The sequence below is a fragment of the Miniopterus schreibersii genome (assembly GCF_964146895.1).
Source record: "Miniopterus schreibersii genome assembly, chromosome: 7".
Classification (NCBI taxonomy): domain Eukaryota; kingdom Metazoa; phylum Chordata; class Mammalia; order Chiroptera; family Miniopteridae; genus Miniopterus; species Miniopterus schreibersii.
The window spans coordinates 18,913,826-18,926,106 of record NC_138108.1 but is presented as its reverse complement, the minus strand read 5'-3'; the positions used below and the strand labels follow the sequence as shown (position 1 = coordinate 18,926,106).

General features: G+C 40.9%; 1 protein-coding gene across 4 annotated transcripts in view; it reads right to left on the bottom strand.

Annotated features, from left to right (window-relative positions):
- Nucleotides 1-12,281, bottom strand: part of KLF7 (KLF transcription factor 7) — an 82,385-nt gene that overhangs the window by 32,608 nt on the left and 37,496 nt on the right. For 3 of the 4 annotated variants that reach the window (XM_081141787.1, XM_081141785.1, XM_081141786.1), the window contains one exon: nt 10,167-10,797. In XM_081141787.1, coding sequence (XP_080997913.1) covers nt 10,167-10,797 — 631 coding nt within the window. The remainder of the gene's footprint in view (nt 1-10,166; nt 10,798-12,281) is intronic. The other variant, XM_081141788.1, reaches the window with a different exon arrangement.

The following is a 12,281-nucleotide window of genomic DNA, read 5'->3' as shown; positions in this document are numbered from 1 at the left end:
TTTAATGCTGATGTGGTTTCCTAGTAACAGGCTGTACAAGTCTGTCTGTTGCATTTTCTCTCTCCTTTCCTCACATTTTCCTCAATCATGCACAGTATTACTATTTGCCTTAATTACTGTTTCTCCACTGCTTCAAGCAGCCATTATTTTGTCCCCAGAGAAATTGGAAGAACTCAGAAAAAAATCTTCTGTAATGATAGTATTTAGTTTCAAATTCAGATTAGTTGTAAGCTTTGAGACACTAAACAACAACAACAAAGAATGAAAAAAACAAAAAAGCCAACAAATTGCCTTCTGCCTAAATTTCTAAGTAGCCTATGGTACCTTTTTTACATGCTAATATTTACATGTGGGTGAACCAAAAAATATTTAATAATGCATTCTGTTGTTTTGCCATTCACCACATTTTCAAATAGGCTGAATTTGGTGTACTAGAATTTATTCATATTGATTTTTTTACACTCTCTGCTGAACACTAGGAACATAAAATGTCCTATTACCTATATCAGAGAAGGAAGATGTACCTTTTGTTGCTCTTTTTAAAATACTAGTTTCAATAGGCTCAAGACCCACTGAGAATTCAATAAGAATAATAATTTCCTTTCTACAATAGAAGTTGAGTATGGGTGAAAAGTGTGTATATCTTGTAGTATGGGGATTCAAACACCATGTTATAAGTTCCTAATCACAGTAATGAGTTCCAGTGAGGTGACATTAAATCACGCAAATGAAGACAGACAACTTTTAAACAGGACAACCGCACAGCTATTCTAAAATATTTCCTACTTTATTTTGCTATTCTTGTACATACTAGAATATGGACCAGACTCGACCTTTTTCTTGGGTCCTACTTATCAGGGCACAGGTGATATAATTCTACATGAGACTCCTAGAACCTCTCTTACCTGACAGTGGCTTTAATATTGGAAAAATCTATAGTCCTTCTTACAAAATCTCCTTGATACAGAAACAGCAAGGGCTCTAGAGGAAGACATTACACACCATAACACACCTAACTGGGCAATACTCTACCATGAAGGAAAAGAACTTTCTCAACTGAGGATGGCTTCTGGCTTCCTGTCCACAAAGAAAGGATTGATGGCTCTTAATCCACTTGAGCTCACCTAGTGAAATGGTTGAAACTATTCTATCCCAACAAACTTGAGATTTAAAAAAATTTTACATTGTTTGCCCAGAAACAGTATGTGTAGTAAGTACTGTTTTACTTTACTGAATTCCATAAATTAAATGTCAGTTACAGTAATGGAAGGAGGATACATTCTGAAGGTAGAAACAACACAAAAAAACCCCACTAAGTTATGTCTTATACCAGATGAGTGGTTTATAATAATAAATAACTTTTAAATTATAAATGCATTTTATTTTGCAAACAAAATGAAAAGGGGGTCTAACCTTTGAAGGAAAGAAAAGATGCAGAGTTCAAAAGGAAGGGTGTCTTCCAAGTAGGCCTGGTTTGGGGCAACGCTGGACCAGGAACTGGTAATGGGAAACACTGGTCTTCCATCCCTAAAAGCTTATGAGGTCCAATCCTGGGTCAGTCCCCAAGTCAATAAACACAGAGGACAAAGGAGAAGATAGGGTGAACAGAAATATAGAACAGACCATGAAAAACTTATTCTGACCACAGATACTCTTAAATAATTTAAGTGGCTGGACCTCCGTTATATAAGCTAGTCAGGCCCTGACCCTGGCGACTGACCATGCGAACAGTGCAGGATGGGGAGCTACGCCATCGTTAGCTGGCCAAGTAACCAGCACATTCAAAAGTCACTAACTTTTGATTACTTTGAATGGTCTTGCTTCTGCTAACATTTAGCTTAATGACTGCCATGATAATATATATATTTTTTTAATGGTTGAAAGAAGTTACTCTTAGAAAATGAAGAAAATGTAGTAGTGGAAGGGGGACAGGATGGGAATAGAGGCGGTGCATGCTGCTCGAGCTTCCAACCCCGCCCCCCGCTGGTCTCCTACTTGCTTGCAGATTCCTGAAATTCCATTAACAGTCTCCCACGTGTGAACATGAAAAATAATAATAATGAAAGATTTCAGTGTTTTATACTGGTTGATGGATGTGCAATCCACTGTGTATTACTACTAGATCATTTCTGATGTAAAGGAGGGTAAAGGAAGCCTTCAGGGGCAGGAAGGGGTTCAGTGCAGGAAGACATCAGGTGTAAGGTGGGGCATGGCAAAGGAAGGAACTCAAATTTCAGAAACAGGTTTGCCCGGGACTATACACTTCACCTCCACTAGGGCGGGGACAAATCGAAGTTGTCTGGTTAGAAAGAGCCAGGATCTCTCCATTGGTACCTGAGTAGCCTGGCAGAGTTGAGTCCCATTACACATACGCCCATGGTAGGCTGGATCACTTATCAGAACTAACTTACATGAAAACTATATTTTCTCATGATCCATTTTCAAGGCTTTAACTGTAATTTCTACTAAATTCAAACTGAATATTTTTCCAAGAAAAATACACCATTTTACAATTTTTTTAACCTGTTCTTATATTTTAACTATTTTTTTTTTTTTAAAATATCTTTATTGATTTCAGAGGGAGGAAGGGAGAGGGAGAGAGGATTGAAACATCAATGATGAGAGTCATTGATCGGCTGCCTCCTGCGCGCCCCTGACTGGGGATGAGCCCACATCCCGGGCGTGTGCCTGGAATCGAACCACGATCTCCTAGATCCTAGGTCAATGCTCAACCACTGAGCCACGCCCGGCCGGGCTTAACTAATTTTTTAAAAAGAATTATTACAGGCCGGTGTGACTCAGTTGGTTGGAGCGTCATCCAGTATACCAAAAGGTGGCAGGTTTGATTCCTGGTCAGGGCACATACCCAAGTTTTGGGTTTGATTCCCCGGTCGGGGCATGTGCAGGAGGCAACCAGTCAATGCTTCTCTCACACACTAATGTTTCTCTCTCTTTCTCTCTCCCTCCCTCCCTTCTTCTCTCTAAAATCAATTTTAAAAATGAAAAAAAAAAAAAATCTTTCTTAAAAAATAAATTAAAAAAAGGAATTATTACAAAGTTTTATACGGAAAGGTCGTTGCTATTTTTTGTTTTTGCTTTTATTTTTACATGATTTTCTTAAGTGCCTCTTTTTTCTGATTCAAACAAAATTACTCCATTAATGTTTCAACTGCAGGAGACATAAAAAAATATTGCCTACTACCAATTAATTTTTATATCATCTTAGCTTGCACTCTTTACAAAGCTCCATTTAACTTTCCTCAAACCTCCTAATATAGTATGTACAGAATAGCCATGATCATCATGGTCTTTAACATTCTTATTATAATAGAAATGCTTCTGTACTTTATCTAGTTATTAAAGGGAACAGTTTTCTTTAAAGTTCACACTGGCCTTCCCAATGTCATTCCTTCAATTGTACAGACTTCTCATGACTCTCCTTTTCTCTTCTCTATCAAAGAAAGATGACTTAACCTCTAATTCCTCAAATTTATAAAATTCTGTTAGTTCCACTGCCTTTTCTGAAATGAAATTTCTCTATTCTCTTCCCTCCTTCCTACCTCCCACACCCAATCCAAGCTCTATTCTCTTTTGAGATCAGTTTCCAAATATAATGACTTGGTGAAAATGTATTTCAGGCTTTTGCATCAAAAAGCAAAGTCCTCGGAGATGGGGGAAAGGATAGTGTCTCATATAGTGGGTTTTCAATAAATAGTGTATGATGAAATATGTATTAATTTCATGCCTTTATTTTCTTCTCCATTCTTATTTTAACATGTTTATTTACTTTGTGACTACTAATTATCCATTAAAAGGACATCGGGAATAAGCATCTCACAAAGCCTACATTTATTACCATATTATAATGATAAAATAAATATGCTTGCTGTGTATATGCTGAGTTTAAGATATTCTACCCAATATATATTTACCTAAATTTATCTCCATACTTGTTAAGGGCTAGCATATTGCTAAATTATCATGTGGTGAAACCCAAAGATTTTCTGAATCATAAAATGCTCCCATCGACTGTTTTCTACCAACTCATTCACATTCCTTCTTTACAAACTCTTTCTCTTAAATATGCTAAATCCAAGATATCAAATGCCCCTATTAAACTCTCTTTACTTTGTGAACTGAACAGTTAACCCTTATTCTAGTTTCCATCCCATAACAGGGGTTTAATGAGTTTCTGCCTCAACACATGGATAAACATTAGCAGCCATGTGTCTCAGAATATTAAAAAGGCCCTTTAATGTCTTAAAATTGCCCTATTTCAGTTGCTATTGTATAAATTCAAAGAATTCTTATCTATAGCACCAAGGAGGTTGAAAGTGGTCGATGGGCCCCCTGGAGTTCTAGACTGAGGTATTTAATTTTGTCCTGCTGATACGCCTGACCTTGAATTAGGGCTTCTATTTATATAAATTAGTGTATTATCTCATCAGCATCATTTAAAAACATGAACAGCATCAATAAACACCCTGTCCAGAATGAGAAAAAGCGACTTTTTATCTCCAACTCATCCATGCTGCTTCTGACCACTGACAGGAGCCCCCCCCCCAGTTAATGCTCTGTCTTCCTTTAGCGCCCCCATTATAAACTGCCTTTCCTTTCTCCTCTGCTGTCCTTCCGAGGCACAGCGCTTGACCTATGGTAACTTAACATCCGTTTATGGAATGACTGAATGAACAAAGCAAGTAAGAAGCAAGATGATCTATTAAACAGGATGCAAGCCCAAGGGACAGGAGATATTGGTCACATTTTAATTCTGCCCATGGTACGTTGTATAACCTGAGCTAAGATATTTTCATAGTTTTGGTCCTCAGTTTCCCCTATATGTGATAATGTTTGCCTTTCTTATTTCACAGGTATAGAGTGTTAACATTTGTTATTTTAATGAGTGTATTGGGACTCTAACAAGAAAGTCTCTTTAATCCTAAGGTTAAAAAAATGGTTTAATAGTCATGACCACAATAATAGCAGCTATAGTAGCAGCAATAATGGGCCTGGAAATGAAAAACCACTCCTTTGTCATTTCCTTGTTCTGGGTCTTAGTCACTTGATGAGGCACTATGTTTTAAAAACCCTTCCAACTTTTATCTATTTAGTAGATACTTAGAGTAGTTTTCACTGTCAATTTGTATCTAAACTATGTTTCTCATTTCCTCTTACTAATGGGTTATTAAAAAAAAAATAACCCATCTACCTGACTTCTTGACTTCTTTTTGAAGATATGTACAAGAGAAGCACTTTGTTTGAAGTAGAGAAGTCAAATAACCGATCTACCTGACTTCTTTTTCCCTCATTAGCTACCATAAAAGAGCTTAGACTGGAGCAACAGTGTTGCGTTAGAATCCTGGACTGGCCACCTAGGAGCTATGTGAAGTTGGAGAAGTTTCTTGACCTCTCATTTTCCTCATTTATGAAATAAAAATAGTACCTATGTCATTAATAGTACCTATTAATTCAAGGGCTAAAAGGGTTACTATTTGTAGAAGACTTCAAGAAATGCACAGCAAGTGCTTTATATTTGCTGAATAAGTAAAATTAATATATTTCAACTTTAAAGAACTTTCATTATATGTATAAGATAAGCACTTTGTTTGCCCCTTAAACACAACACTCATCTTTTTGTTTATAATATTTTTAGACACCTTTTCATTTAAAAACAAACTGTTTCCCTCAATCTTAATTAAACTTAGAGATTGTACCACATCTTGATTCTTTATGACCTGCCCCAAAGCAGATCTAAAATCCTAATTGCACACTTGTATTACCTTTCTACCTGAAAACATCCCTTTACATCTTTCATTGCAAAATCTAGAAGGTCCTCATCACCACCCAAGGATTAGACTAAAGCAACCCGTCCGAAGAGAGGGCCCTCCAAATAGCACGTGAGAACGGGGCCTCTTTTCTCTCTCCTCTGTGACCAACACCCAAAGATTTCATTGATGGCCTTTGTCCTGACTTTACCAACATGACTCCTTCTTACTTGTGTAAATGTGAACAAGCTTTTATATGAATTTTCATACTAGAAAAGTCTGCTCATTTATCACAAAGCATCATTTCAATCACAGGCTTTTTTCATCTCAGACGTGATCAAGAAGAAATGTGAAAAATAATTCTTTTTCTTCTTGCATAGAATCTACTAACATTTTAACAAACTGATTTTTGCTAAAAATGAGCGTAATGGAGCAGTTTTTACAAAACTGAAAGTAAAGGTTTCTCCTGCATCAAAATACAAAGGATTATTTAGCTGACTCCAAGAAGATGGATAAAATTATGATTATAATCATTGAATTACTGAGAAAGAGAAATATATTATACACAGACCAGAAAAGAGAGCAGGAGAGAAAGGTCTGTAGTGGCTTGGCTGCTAGAGGACATTTTTACACTCGTGCCAGCACTCAGTGCTCTTCCCATGAATAAACCATATGTCCATTTTTATATGCTCCCTTTCACTGAGATCCTGCTACTTCACAATGCTCCCTTTGTCCCAGTCCCTGCCTCATCTTCTCCCACCAACTCCACCCCTTGGGTCCCCCACCCATAGCTTCACCTCCTTGGCTAACCAGTATTCGTGCCATAGCTACCAACTTGAACATCTGCTACCTGAAAAAAAATCATCTCATTGCCTAACACCCTCCAAGGCAAAAAGTTTAAAGGATTTCGGCATCCTCAAAAAACAGCCCAAAGGTGTGGGGTGGGGGGAAGCGTACCTTTACCAGCTCAGTAAATTCTAAATTCTATGTATATAAAGATTACATGAGTAACGCTTTAAAAATTCCTCAGTGCAAGCAATCTTACCTTACCAACAAAGTCTTTTCTTTCTTATGCAGAGACAGAAACCCACACATTTTATTTTATCTCATTTTTGTAACTGTCTCTTTTTCAACATATGAACATATAGAAGAGAAAGTTCTCTATAACTCTAGAGAACAAAATGCCAGTATTTCCCCTCTTTCTCCTAGATGGTTTTCTCATTTTTTTTTCTGTCCCAAAACACTTCCCCAACTGAAAGATAAGGAAATATTTTCACTGAATTAAAGTGAGCCCTGTGTTAAAACAGCTTGCCCGAATCCAACCAGAACCCATTTTTTAAAACTTTCTTTCAACATTTGGTCAGTAGCTCTCTTCCGTCCACACACTGTATCAGCAGACTCTTCTTGAATTCCCATCACCATATACCTTTGCCCTCAAGCTTTTACTAGTCCATTTCCTTGATATGTCTGCACTTAATTTGATTCCATCCTTCATGCTTTTTTCATTATTCTTAGTTCATCCACACCACATAAATTATCACCTTTGTTTTCAGTTCCCCATGTGCCCCATTCACACCAATTCCAAATAAATACTTCTGATTTTCATCCATTTAATCTAAATTAATTCATACTCCCTCTCCCCATCCTTCATCCCCACCTCTGCCTCCCTCCTGTCCGTTTCTCTTTCTCATAGCACCTACTCTTCCCTCCATGCTTGGCTCTAAGGGTGCAAGGTGATGGCTTCCTGTGTGGTCTTAGAAAAGCCCTGGTCTACGTTAGTGTTAACGTCCATGGCCAATGCTTGCACGTCCAGTCCCACCCTCCACAACTGGTGTCCATGAACATAGTCACCTGCACCCTGAAAGTGCAGGAGTGAGGACAGAAAAGCTTCTTGTTTTTGCTGGTATTTAACTTTGGCTAAGTGGCTTTTGCTAGTTTACATTAAATTGTTTCTTTTCTTTTCATGAAATCCATCACTAATCAACAGCAACAGTACTAACTACAACTAACCCTGTGCTATCACTCAATAAGCTCTTACAAGTGTTTTACATATAGTTTCTCATTTAATCTTCAAAACAATCTAGGAGGTAAACACAATTGCCCCTATTTTACAGATGAGGAAAATGAGACTTGGTAAAGATAAATAACTTATCCAGGTCATAGATCTAAAAAGAGTCAGAGAGCCAGAGCTCTAACCCAAGTCCACCTGCCTGTAAAGCCCAGCTCTCACCCATTACGCAATGCTGCCTTTCCACTAATGCATGGTGCCTCCCTGAGTGAATCTCCTGTGGAGTCTTTCCACTGCAGTCCGCCACGTACAGAGCAAGTATAGGTGCTGGGGAACATCATGAGCTCCACCTTGATAATTACTGAGTACACAATGCACCAAACAATGCACCAAACAGCACATCACTCCAAAAAGCTATCCTAACACATCTATTGGGAAGAAGGGATAAGAAAAGGAAGAAAATGCTCTGGGCTCCCCCTAAAAAGGAACCTCTGCTTCCCCAGAGCTATCCAACCACCATGCTAGGCAGGACGTAGCCTGTCTTCATGTGAATCATTCAGGAATATGTCCATCGTCATCAATTCCATATCCCTAACAAAACCCAACATTCTCGCTTCATCCTGCTTTCTCTGGTTTCCTGTGGGGAGCGGGAGATGAGTCACGACTGGAGCCTGGAACACAGCAATGTCTTGTCATAACTTTACTAATTGACTTGAGAAAGAAATGGCCTTCACGACAACATCAGAGGAAATAACGCTGACAATAGGGAGCATTAGTTTTGGTGTGTGTGGAGTGGAGAACTTGAACCCAAACTCTGACGGGTAACCGTGAGTGGGACTCTGCACCTGAGCCACAGGACTCAAACATTATGTTGGGAGACCTTCCCATGAACCAAGCAAAAGCCACAAGGGAATTAGTTCAGAATCAGAGAAGTACATGCCTAAGTCCTGTGCTGTGAGGAAGCAGTGTGGGTCCTCAGCCTCCCATGGGAATGGCTGTGGTTCAAAATGGTGATTTCTTCCAGTCACATGTTACACATCCCTACTTCAGGAAAGTTCCTCTGTACTGAACAAAGGCATTTCACAGACTCCAGAAGAGTAGAGCTGAAAGGGGCTTTAAGAGCCAGATTATATGACAGATGTGGACAATGAGGCCCAGTGAGGTAAAGGGACACACTCAAGGTCAAGGTCACAGAGCTAGTTAGTGGCGAGTTAAAACTAGAACCCAGGTTTTCTGCTCCTCCAGCCAATGAACTTTGCACTTAACATTTCCTTGGTGACACAGTCCGCAAACCACCAAAGAGCACCAGAAAGACAAGCAGTGAACCAAAAAGAACTCTCCCCAGATACCTCCGAGCTTAGAGCATCACCCACTTCTCTCTAACAATACTCCTCTTCTGCTGCTTATACTTTTGGAATTTTCCCTATTCAGCTTGTACTGTGCAAGCAGTAGGCGAAAACCAAACAGGCAATACACTGTCAGGGATTCATTTAAAACCCACCAATGACAGTAATTGCTCCTAGGATGCTAAGACCAAGAAGAGGCACCAGCCCTAAGCTTCCATCTCAAAGCAGAAAACTAAAGACCAGTTTCAAGGAAAATGCCAATCTCAGCCTTTTCTCTGTAAATCCCACTCTTCCAAATTATCCCATTGCGCCAAAGATCAGTATGATTCCTAGGAGTCATTACAAAAGTCCGGAGGAAAACATACAGTCCCCGTCGGACCCCACCAGCCCCTACCACACACATAGCAACGTAATCACTTCAGCAACTCCTCAGTAACAAGCTCATTAAAAAGCCATTCTGCCATCTCTCCATAAAGCATGCGCCAGAGAACAATGCAAAAGCGGAGATGCCAATTAATTATAGAATGATCGCATCTAATGAACTCTGAAACCCTCCTGCTGTTGGTGACTTTGATGAAAAATCAGGGATGCTGGCAATGGGGACACCCCGGCTACCTTGTCTAACTGAATTCTTTCAAATGTACCTCCTCGGATTGCAGTGCTGATAACAACTGCAGAACTACACTCAGAAACAATGAAAAGTGTCAGAAAGTGACAAGTGCATGTATCACGGAGGGCCGTGAGTCACACTACCAGAGCCCCCATTCAGGCATCCTCGGAACTGTCTGATCCTATGCTGTGGGTGGCCCTGCCTCTGAACCCATCTCACAAACAGGGAGAGACAAACCCGTGTCCCGTGCTCAGGGCATCTGGAGATCTTAAGGTAACAAGTGAGTCATCTGCATCCCCACCCAGGCCCTCCTGCCTCTCTGTCACCTCCTAGTTGGCAAGGATGTCACTTCTTGGAACACAGAGAAGCCCTTCCCACCAGGAGGCTAAAGGAGGGGAAAAAAGAAGAAATCACGTGCGGCCAACTTGTACCACTACCTGTGTGAGTCCTCTGGTGGGCCTTTAAGTGGGAGCTTTTTGTATAAACTTTCCGGCACCCGTTAAACTGACAGCGGTGAACCCTCTTCTTGTTTTCGGGGCATGCCTCAGCCCCTACCCCTCCTTGCTCACTGTCGCTCTGTCCACTCTTAACTGTCCCAGCTGCCGCCACGGCCGCTGCTGCTGTTGCCACCCCTCCCACCTTGACCGAGCTGAGCGCAGCCTTCTTGGCCACCAGTTTCAACGTCACTGTGCCATCCACGGCTGAGAGGGTCTGTGAGGTTTTGACCAGATGGCGGCTGAGCTCAGGGGATGAGGGGGGCGTTAATGAGGTCACTGCGTTGAGCTGGGCCTGGTTGACGGCTGTGTAGCTGTCTAGAGAAGAGCTGGTTGGCTGGAGACTGAGGCAGGTCTCCGAGAGCAACTTGTCCCGAGAGAGCAAAATGTCCACGGCCGAGCTCTTCTCGCAGATGGCCGCCTCCACCGGGAGCAGCAGGGGGTCGAGGCGGCGGAGGCTGTCCTCGATGCAGGGGGGCGGCGAGGCGCGCAGGAAGCAGTCCAAGTCCTCGCCGAAGGTCTCCGAGATCCTCCGGGGCTCCGTCTGCAGGTAGCGTTCCAATTCAAGGCATGTCTGCAGAGGGGAAGAAACAGCTATCAGAGGCAGAGAACAGCGAGGCCGGGTGCTGGGGGGGGGGGGGGGGCTCAGGAAGGCACATCCCATCAGGGCCTCAGGGCTGGGAGGTGCAATTCTCCTGCTGAGACCTGTGACCTTGTTATTTACTCCTTGAACGCTCCTGAAGGGTTCCTAAGGCCACATCATATGAGTTCAACTACCAGAACTGATGGGAAACTAGAGGCCCGGAAGGGCTAGCTCACACCACCAGGGTCCCAGAGAACATTCAATGTTAAATTGACCTCCTGCCCCACAATCCAATTCAGCAGGTATCCCTAAGAGTTCCCATCTAAGCATGAAGCAATGGAATCAAACAAGGTTTTCATACCAAGACAAGACTCCCCAGGGCAACTTCATTTCTTAAGTACATGAGCAAATCACAAAACTAAGCCAATTTTCCAACTTTCTCTGAAGGACAAAGTATGCCCACCCAAACTGACCTAAGGCACAGCAGCCAACATCAAGCCCTGGCTTGGGCGTGGACTCCCCAACCATCAGGAATGAGTATTGTTCTAAAAGAATGCCTTTATAACACGTTTGATGTACAAGACAACTGCCCCCCATTGTTTATAGTAAGTTATTCAAAATACAATTGCTACATATTCTGTAGCAAGGAGCATGTGCCCATTGCAATGGTTTAACATTGCAATAAGTTCAAACATAGCTATTTGACCTGTCAAAGATAAAACCCAATCCAATTTCAACATAAAGCTCTCATCTGGTAAAGAAATAGAGAAAAAGGAACAGAAGGTCAGAGTTTCAACAAATCTTCATCCGTGGTGTACATAAGTCTTTGTAAGATGGTGGAAGCACTTTTGTGGAAAAAATGGGTATTTAAATTTCTGATCTAAAAGCTCTCCTCGTTGAGCATCGACCTAGGATCCAGGAGATCGGGGTTCGATTCCCGGTCAGGGCACAGTGCCTGGGTTGCAGGCTGCAGCCGATCAATGACTCTCATCACTGGTGTTTCTATCTCTCTCTCTCCCTCTCCCTTCCTCTCTCAGAAATCAATAAAGATATATTTAAATAAATAAATAAATAAATAAATAAATAAATAAATAAAAAGCTCTCCTCACTTAAAAATCCTACTCTTTCAGATTTTGTATAAAACCATGGTGCTAACTTATACCAGCTCAATTTGTCCTAACTTCTGTACTTCAACAAAGAAATACTGATGGCAAATTTAAATGTGACTAGCTCCTAATTTACTGCCTCCGTAGAGCTTCTATGTTTTCAACCAATCTTCTGATTCTAGTCTTTTATTCTGTTAAGAATATATTTTAATGATATAGCTAGTTGTGTTGTATCTGTCAAAGATTTTATTGTGGTGACATTTCAAAAGATTGGTTCTGTAACCAGCCTTTGGTAAAACTCTGCATTACTGAGTAAGAAAAACTGAATTTTAGCTATGAATCACCTTTGGGTCTCACTGTTGGTTTTTA